This window comes from Sus scrofa, chromosome 14, assembly GCF_054392235.1.
Source record: "Sus scrofa isolate SSC_HxYL_T2T_F1_AM1 chromosome 14, Sscrofa_HxYL_maternal_Yorkshire_Landrace_v2.0, whole genome shotgun sequence".
NCBI classification, from domain to species: domain Eukaryota; kingdom Metazoa; phylum Chordata; class Mammalia; order Artiodactyla; family Suidae; genus Sus; species Sus scrofa.
In genome coordinates, this window is record NC_139396.1 from 95,999,703 (window position 1) to 96,009,180 (window position 9,478).

The following is a 9,478-nucleotide window of genomic DNA, read 5'->3' on the forward strand; positions in this document are numbered from 1 at the left end:
GCCAAGTGAAATAAGGATTTTATTTGCGGCATAAAAGCACATGTGTTTCTGTCACACAGGATGAGGATGACTTTGGGGTCCCTGGTTCCTAAGAGAAGACTTTTTCTCAGACACAGCATCTATCTTAGCTTCTCAGGAAATGAATTAGAAAGGGAGTGAGACACAGTCTGGAAAAGAAATCACTACTGTTGCCAGGACGTTATAAGGAAAGGGAAGCTCTTATTCAAATCAGTGCCCATGTAACAGCCCCAAGGAGGAAGAGGGTGGTGTGGGGAGAAACGGTCTAAGCTCCTGGGGTTGGCAGCGATGCTGGCTTCTCCTTGCACAGGGAGGACTTGCCTCTGAACAGAGGCAGCACCGTCCACTTGGCAGTTCTGACTGCAGCAGTACCTTGGGGCTCCCTGGTTCCCTCTCTGGATCCCCAGTCCAGTCCCCCCTTCCTCCCTGAAGAATTCAGAGATGAAGGGCAAGGTCTATGTCATGGACACCGCTACTTGCTCGATGAAGCTGGCCAGGTTTATGTCCCGTTCTGAAAGGCCCGCACACTCGTGGGTGCTCAGGGTGATGTGGACCTGAAACAAAACCAGAGATTCGGGGCCAGCTGATCCTGAGGACTGCCCCGAAGAGCAGGAGGGGGTCACCAGCGCCTGGGCTCGGTCGGGCTAAGGAGAGGAGCTGCCCTCCTGATGAGTCTTTAACATAGTACAAAACTGTTTTTACATCTCCAAACATTGTGGTGACCTTGGCACAGGATAAAAAGGAAAGACCCAAATATCAAGAGCAACCTAAAGGCGAAAGGCAAGACCCCAAACCAACTCCAATTCCTAAATACTGTCCATTTACAGATTGTCTCTTCTAGCCTTTATGCTTTTAGGAAGAGTCCAGCATAGCTCTTGGTGCATGGCAGGCATTTAATGAGCGTTTCTGTTCACTCAGCAGACAAGCTGATCTACTTGGTGTACATGGGTATTCTTAGTTCAAGTTTATTACTCTTTCATTCTTTTTTTTTTTGTCTTTTTGCCTTTTCTAGGGCTGCTCCTGCAGCAGAGCAGCATATGGAGGTTCCCAGGCTAGGGGTCTAATCAGAGCTGTAGCCGCCGGGCTACACCACAGCCACAGAAACGCAGGATCCAAGCCTCGTCTGCGACCTACACCACAGCTCAGGGCAATGCTGGATGCTTGACCCAGTGTGCAAGGCCAGGGACTGAACCCACAACCTCATGGTTCCTAGTCAGATACGTTAACCACTGTGCCAAGATGGGAACTCCTACTCTTTCATTCTTCCAGACCTCCTCCTTAAGAACTTCAGCCCTTTAGATCTATTGACAATTATTCCTGGTTCCCACAGCCTTTCCTTCCTTGAGATTTGCCTTCTGAGTGACTACTTCAGCCACAAGCTATCTCACTAGTGTTTCCATTTGCATCTCTTTAATCTGTTGTGAGGTTGACTATTTTCCAGGGGTGTTTATATCGATCCTCAGAGGGCAACGCAAGGAACAGGAGTGGACAGTGGACCTGTGGGTGTAGGGAGGCCCACAGGCAAATCCAAGGAAGGGGCCTTCAGAACAAGCTGGAGTTCTAGACATGCGTCACTCACCTTGTTGTACACGTTAAACCATTCAGGGTGGTGGTCCAATTTCTCAGCCTGCAGGGCCACTCTCGTCATGAAGCCAAAAGCCTGTTTAGTGCAATGAGACTCAGGTTAATGTCCTGAGAGAGCCAACTGCTGACCCCTTTTCATGGCCAGTGTAAGGCCCAGATGCAGGAGGAAGATGGCCCTTCGAGCTTTCAGCCTTCCCCAGTTCTGAGGCTGGAGTGTGAGGTGGGCCACCTGCAGTGGGGCGTCTCGTTATCAGGATCACTAACAGGATGAAAACACCAGAGAGGTTTTGAGTCTTGGTCCATCTTTTTCCTACCTGAACAGGCTCCTCTAAGGATTGTTTCTAAAAGACAGTGAAAGACAATCATCATATGATATCACTTATATGTGCAATCTTTTTTTTTTTTTTTTGTCTTTTGTCTTTTTTCTAGGGCCACACTTGCAGCATATGGAGGTTCCCAGGCTAGGGGTCAAATCAGAGCTATAGCTGCCAGCCTACACCAGAGCCATAGCCACGCCAGATCCGAGCCACGTCTGCGACCTACACCACAGCTCATGGCAACGCTGGATCCTTAACCCACTGAGCGAGGCCAGGGATCGAACCTGCAACCTCATGGTTCCTAGTTGGATTCGTTTCCACTGTGCCATGACAGGAACTCCAATATGTGGAATCTTAAAAAAGGATACAAATGGGAGTTCCTGTCATGGCTCAATGGTTAACGAACCCGATTAGGATCCATGAGGATGTGGGTTTGATCCCTGGCCTCACTCAGTGGGTTAAGGATCCAGCATTGCCATGAGTTGTGGTGTAGGTCGCAGATATGGCTTGGATCTGGCATGGCTGTGGCGTAGGCCAGTGGCTACAGCTCTGATTTGACCTGTAGCCTGGAAACCTCCATATGCTGCAGGTATTGTCCTAAAAAGCAAAAAAAAAAAAAAAAAAAAAAAGTCCATTGACAGAGGAGTGGATCAAGAAGATGTGGTACATATATACACAATGGAATATTACTCAGCCATTAAAAAGAATGAAATACCAGCATTTTTTGCAACATGGATGGACCTAGAAACTATCATGCTAAGTGAAGTCAGCCATACAATGAGACACCAACATCAAATGCTTTCACTGACATGTGGAATCTGAAAAAAGGACAGACTGAACTTCTTTACAGAACAGATGCTGACTCACATTGAAAAACTTATGGTCTCCGGAGGAGACAGTTTGGGGGGTGGGGGGATGTGCCTGGGCTGTGGGATGGAAATCCTGTGAAATCAGATTGTTATGATCAATATACAACTACAGATGTGATAAATTCACTTGAGTAATTAAAAAAATGGAAAAAAGGTTTACAAATGAACTTCTTTGCAGAACAGAAATAGACTCTCAGACTTTCAAAACCTTGCAGTTACCAAAGGGGATGGGGTGGGGGGGAGGGAGGATGGCCTGGGCGTTGGGGATTGGCATATGCACACTGAGGCATACGGAATGACTGACCAGCAGGGACCTGCTGTGCAGCACAGAGAACTCTACCCAATACTTGGTGATAATCTATGTGGGGAAAGAAATGGAACGAGAATGGCTGTGCGTACACGTAGAACTGAATCACGTTGCTGTACAGCAGAAATGATCACAACCTTGTACATCAACTATACTTCAACACAACGTAAAACAAAAGTTCCAGGTGTGGAGAGCCCAAGACCCGTCTCCCCACCCTCTGCTTCCCGAGCATGACGCTTTCCAAATAAACTGGAAACTGGATTGGTGTAGCGTCTGAGAGTCACGACTAACAGGACTTTCGGGGAGGGAACACGTCCAGAGTGTGACCCCCATCCGCTCAGAACACTCCGTCCCACCCTGGCGCCATACCCTATTGAAGTCTTTGAAATGAAACTGCTTGAAGATGGCATCCCGGCCTTCCAGCTCGTTCCACCCCACGGCCCGCAGGTTTGGCAGCAGCTGGTCCCTCTCCTCCGCACTTAGCCTGTGCGCTTTGCCAGCCTAGGAGAGGGAAAACACACAGGCCCACGGGCATTTGTTTGAACAGGACAACAGAGAGGGCCCTGGACCTTTGGGGACATTCAGCCAGCCTCCAGTGACAGTGACGCAGTCAAAGGGCAGCTGGTCTAAAGCAACAGACTGGGAGGTGGGGCTCTGGCTCGAGCACGGATAGGTTCTTAGAGAACAGACGGTCCTGAGGTGTGATGCAAATCATTGGGCCAGAGAAACACGCCTCCTCCATCTGCCCCCGAAGCCTTACAGAGGGTGGCCCTCCATAAAAACCAAACCAAACAAAAACTAGGTCTCTATCGTTAATAGGGGAGTAAAAGCAAATCAAGACCTTACTCACTCTGTATTGAAGAGGAAACGGGCCTAGAGAGGGGAGAAGGCCACCCTTCTCCCCGCTCCCCAGCCTCCATCAGTGAAAGCACAGGCCTCATTCTCAAGGCGGGTCTCTCCGTCTGCATGCCTGGGGCCAGGCAAAGGGACCCAGGCTTAAGACATGTTCCAGGCAATTCTTAGTCACACCAGAGTCCACGACCCCCGGCAGCACCTCCCAGTGCGTACTGCACCGTGCTCCCACGCAGCCTCTGGTTCCCAGCTTCTGGGCCTACGTTTCTCAGATTCTCACCTTCTTTTCTATTGTGTCACCTCAGGAAGCCAGAGCCACAGAGCTCAGCCCCCAAAGCAGATGTAACTTGGCCAAGGGCAAAGGGCAAGGCCAGTGCCCCAGCCTATCACCCGCTGTGCACGCTGCCCAAACTGGCGCAGTTCAGGCCGTGAGTGGAACCCTCAGAGAACAGAAGCAAGCAAAGGTCAGTTTCCACCTCTAAGAAGATCCAGGTGGAGGCGCTTAAGGGATCCCAGTATTGAGGCCCCTAAAGTAGAACTACCTGAGGGTGGAAAGTGTAAGTGCTAAATGAGAAGTGAGTCAGTAAGGCCTGGGGAGAGCACTTGAGGAAGGTTAATCTGGCTTTTATGAGGCGGTCCTGGAAGACTGGAAGCCAGGTGGGCTTGAGGCGGTCATCTCCCCTGGCTCAACAGCTGAGAAAGGGCACAAGAACTGCCACTTCAGTGATCAGCAAGAGAAGCCAAGGGGCACTTTAGGACACTCCACTGTTACTAAAGGAATGACATCTCCCTTTTGTTTTTGTCTTTTTAGGGCCGCACCCACGGCATATGGAGGTTCCCAGGCTAGGGGTCTAATCAGAGCTGTAGCTGCTGGCCTACACCACAGCCACACAACACAGGATCGGAGCCGTGTCTGTGACCTACACTACAGCTCTTGGCAATGCCCGATCTTAACCCACTGAGCAAGGCCAGGGATCAAACCTGAGTCCTCATGGTTGCTAGTTAGATTTGTTTCTGCTGTGCCATGACAGGAACTCCCGATGTCATCTGCCTTTTTAAAAGGAGACTTCCTGGGGGCAAGTAGGCTTGTGACAGGCCTTTAGGTTTGGGGTAGAACTGGGCTCTTATAACTCAACCTGTTCTCCCTCCTGAAAGCGCACATTCCCTCTGGACAACCCCGGCTTGGTCTGTCTCCTCTCCTGGGCTCCAGAAGGCCAGCGAGGGCAGTGGAGTCCTGCATCACCGCCCAAACCCGTCTCTGTTCCAGAGCCGGCCCTGTCTCAGTGGCTGATAAACCTGGTCCGTGTTTCCAGCCTCTAGTTCTCTGGCTCTGAAAGGAGGACATGTGCACTAGAGGAGCTCCTAGGAGGCTCCCCTTCCTCTTTAGAATCTTCGGGAACCCCCCCCCCCCCACATTTCACAGCCTGGGGCTGAACTGAGGAGCCCCTCTGAGATCTGGGATCAGAGAGGGGGCAGGGGTGTGTTTGCTTAGTAAGTCACAGGTCAGCCCTGGCCTCAGCCTGGGCCCAGGGAGGCTGTGGGTGTTACTGATTACCTGCAGCCTACAGTTTTGGGGCCTCAGTGCACCTCACAATGGGCTCACTCACCACCTCCCCTCCACCCAAGTCATAGCCTTCAAAATGCCCTCCCAGGCCTCATCACAGCCCTAGTCGCTCCTAAGGCTTTGGGGCCTAATGCTTTCACTGCTTAGTAAAGCTTCCTGCTGTGCAGGCTGGCCTATCCTTCCCAGGCCACATCTGAGCACAGGGCCTAAGGCTCCCCTCAGGGAAAGCTCAGGGCAGACGGTGGATGACTCTGAGCAATCATGTCACCCGTGGCTGGGCACAGGCCTCAAACTAGGTGCCCCCCCGGGGGGGCTGGCTCTCAGGTTGGGGGCAGCACACAGGGCTGAGCAGAAGTGCAAGAGAGAAGGGCAGTAAACAGGCAGGCAGAGGCACATGCAAATTCAGTCGCCCCGCCCCCTTTGCACACTCACAAGGCTTCCCCCCACCCCCGACCACCCGGTCCCTACCCTAGCCCCCAGTGTAGAACAGAATCATGCCACCAAGGAGGGCTACGTCTGCAGGCTCACTACGTCCCCTCCCCGCTGCCCGTCTCACTGCCCCACCCCCACCGGGAGAGCTCTCTAAGCAGGGCCTGCGCGGCCTTGAGGCCTCAGGCACAGATGGCCAGGGAGCCGGGGAAAGCCTGGGCTCCCGCCTCGCCGTCACCCAGACCTGCCACCGCCCCGCTTCCGACCTCAGCTTTCCCCCAGGGGACCACTGGCGGGGTGGGGTACCGGCGGGACAGAGACCCCGATTCCCCCAGGCCGGCGCGGCTGCTGTGCAAGGAGCTGGGAGGGACCGCCCCCCCGCTCCTGGCCGGGTCCCCTGGGCCGGCCTCGGCGGGCCCCTTCCTCTCCGCCGCACCCCCCTCCTAACCCGGCCGCCCCTCACCATGCCGGGCGGCGCAGACGCGGGCGATCAGCAGGTGGTAGCGGAGCGGAAGAGCGCGAAGCCCGGCGCACCGGGAAGCCGTCGGGCGGGGCAGCGCTCGGGCCGCCCAGGGGCGGGAGCGAGGCCGGGCAGGGGCCGCCCACCCGTAATCATTAACTCCAGCTGCGGCTCCCTTCCAGGACTTTCCTCATTGCCAAGCTTGCAGCGAGGTCAGAGGTTAAGGACGCGTGGGCTCCTAACGCAGACTTGGGTTTATGCATCGCGCACTGCCCCTTACCAGCTGTGTGACCCTCGACGCCAGATTGCTTTTTCTTTTTTAGAAAAACGTCTTACTGAGGAATAAACCCACACAATACACTGCCGGTATTTAAAGTGTACAATGTGATGCCTTTTGGCATATGTATGCATCCTTGCAACCATCACCACGATGACGAGGACATGACCATAAGCCCTAAATTGCCTCCTCCCTCCTCAGAGATCTATTGACCTGCTGCCTTTACTATAGATTAGATTGCGTTTTCTGGAAGGCTATGTAAATGGAAATCATATGGGTTACCCTCTTTTTAGATCTGCCTCCTTTCACTCAGCGTAATTACTTTGAGGTTTACCCATGTCGATGCATATATCAATAGTTTTCCCTTTGATAACTAAGTAGAAATTATTTTACAGTATTATATTGTAATGGATATGCTACAATTTGTTGGACATTGGGTTGTTTCCAGTTTTTGATTAGTACAAATAAAGCTGCTATGAAAGTTTGCCTGCAAGTCTTTGGATATATGCTTTAATTTTTCTTGGGGAAATACCTGGGAATGGAATGGCTAGGTCATAGAACAGGTATATGCTTATAAGTTGTTAGGAAACTGCCAAACTGCTTCTCAAAGTAGCAGGACTATTTTCCACTGCCACCAGTGGCATATGACAGTGCAGCTTCACCTTCACCTAGAGGGAATACTCCTAAGCCAATCTTTTTATTATTTAGCCATTCTAATTGGTGCACAGTAGTATCTCACTGGTGGTTTTCAGTTGCCTTAATGACTAATGATATTAAATATCTTTTCATGTGCTTATTTGCCAATGGTCAGTCATTGGTGAATTGCCTGTTCAAATTTCCTGCCCATTAAAAGTAATAGTTTGTTTTCTTATTGCATTTTGAGAGTTCTTCATTCTGAATACAAGCACTTTATCAGATATGTGATTTGGCATATTTCGTTTGCATTTCCACAATGTCTCTCAAAAGGCGAATGTTCTTGATTTTGATGACACCCAATTTATCAACTCTTTCTTTTATGGATTGGTATTTTGGTGTTGTAACTAGGAATCGTTGCCTAATCCTAGGTCACAAAGATTCTTCTCCTGTGTTTTCTTCTATATTTAATAGTTTTTCGTTTTATTTTACAGAATTTAGAGTGGTCTTTTTAAGTTGGTTTTTGGGAGCTATCTAGACATTAACTGCTTGTCGGTTCAGATATTGCAAATATCTTCCCATTCAGCCATCTGTACCCTGTCATCTTCCAGGATATCCTTTGTTGGCAGAAATCTTATACTTTGGGAAATGCCACAAAATTGGGTTGTGATGATTATTGTGCAACTATAAATGTAATAAAATTCATTGAGTAATTTAAAAAAGAAATCTTATATTTTGGTGTGGTAAGATTTATATTTTTTCCCCTAGAAATTTGTGCTTTTGAAGGTTTACTTGGCAAGTCCCTGCCCACCCCTGCCACAAAAATATTGTCCCTTTTCCTTCTGCTAACTTTACAGTTGGGAAAACTTAAGACGGTAGTATGAAAGGTCCCCTTTTACATGCAATGTGAAGCAGGATGTAGGCTAGCCTTCAAAGATGGCCCTTGAGTGAACCTTGACTTCCGGGATTCCTGCCTTATGGCTTCTGCTAATCATCCATCAGTCACAGGAGTGAGGCTTCCTAGCCGCCCAGACCTTCAGATGACTTCAGCCCCAGCAGACATCTGACTGCAGTCTCATGTGAGATCCCAAGTGAGAACACTGCCTGGCAGAAACAAGGCAACTCATGGAACCATGAGAAATAATAGGACATTTCAAGCCACCCAGTTTTGAGATTGTTTGTTCTGCAGCGATAGACAACAGAACAAATAAATTTCTAAATAAAAACTGGTACCTGGAAGTGGAGTATTAAGACTAACCTCAGACAGGTAGCATTAGCTTGGGAACCTTGGTGGGGAGAAGGTGGGAGAAGAGGTTTCAAAGACAGAGAGGATTTGGGCTTCAGCTCGCTAGGGTGTAGGAAGCTGGAAACTCTTACATCGACAATGAGAATAATACAAATTCATCACTTTTCTTTAGCTTGCCAGGGAGCTGAGGTCTCAGGACAGCCAAGTAGTCTGAATTCCAAGGGAGGCTGGACGCATAGGCGAGCTCACCTGTGCCAGGTGTGGGCAGGAGAGGGAGGACACACAGCCTCTATAAAAGTGGGTAAGAAGAAATCAGATAAAATTTTAACAATTTTTGCTGTTGGAAGCCAGGTGTGTGGAAGAGTTGGGGACCTGAGACACGGGGAGAGTTAGCACACAGGCACAGCTTTTAATTATGGATCTCCACTGAGAGCCAGGAGAAAGAGCAGGGGAAGGGCAATAGATGGAAGCAAACCCCCACCTCAGCTAAGCAGGGGATTGGTTGTTGCTGTGTGAAAAGGGCCAAAGGCTCAGACCTCTCCAGACCCTTGTCTTAAAGGAGCAGAAGGCTTAAATCACTAGGAGAAAGCCAACAAATTCTGTCACTCTCAGGGCCCAGATAAAGATACATTGTGGCTTCATTTCCGGTAGGAGGGGAAAAAAAAAATCCCTCTATGCTGGGAGAGGGGCAGATAACAGTTCTGGGCCCCGGATCCTACACCAAAACCACTAGAGGCCAACAACTGCCAGAGGTTAGCTACCTCTGCAGAGGAGCAGAACACGCAGGCACAAGTCCAGCTACAGATATGAGGCAGTCTGGCTGCTGTGGGGGTGGGGGTAGGGGTAGGCAGGAACTCTGAGAAAGCTCCAGCACCCAGGGCAAAGGCCCACCTCCAGTCCCCCACCATGAATCTAGCAATAG

General features: G+C 50.3%; 1 protein-coding gene across 3 annotated transcripts in view; it reads right to left on the reverse strand.

Annotated features, from left to right (window-relative positions):
- Positions 1 to 6,498, reverse strand: part of PCBD1 (pterin-4 alpha-carbinolamine dehydratase 1) — a 34,449-nt gene extending 27,951 nt beyond the window's left edge. For 2 of the 3 annotated variants that reach the window (XM_021071953.2, XM_021071954.2), the window contains exons 1-3: positions 6,404 to 6,498; positions 3,465 to 3,596; positions 1,598 to 1,678 (exon numbers count right to left, since the gene is read on the reverse strand). In XM_021071953.2, coding sequence (XP_020927612.1) covers positions 1,598 to 1,678; positions 3,465 to 3,596; positions 6,404 to 6,406 — 216 coding nt within the window. In that variant the 5' untranslated portion in view covers positions 6,407 to 6,498. Of the gene's footprint in view, position 1; positions 573 to 1,597; positions 1,679 to 3,464; positions 3,597 to 6,403 lie in introns of those variants that run through there. The other variant, NM_001190219.1, reaches the window with a different exon arrangement.
- Positions 6,499 to 9,478: the final 2,980 nt, after the last annotated feature.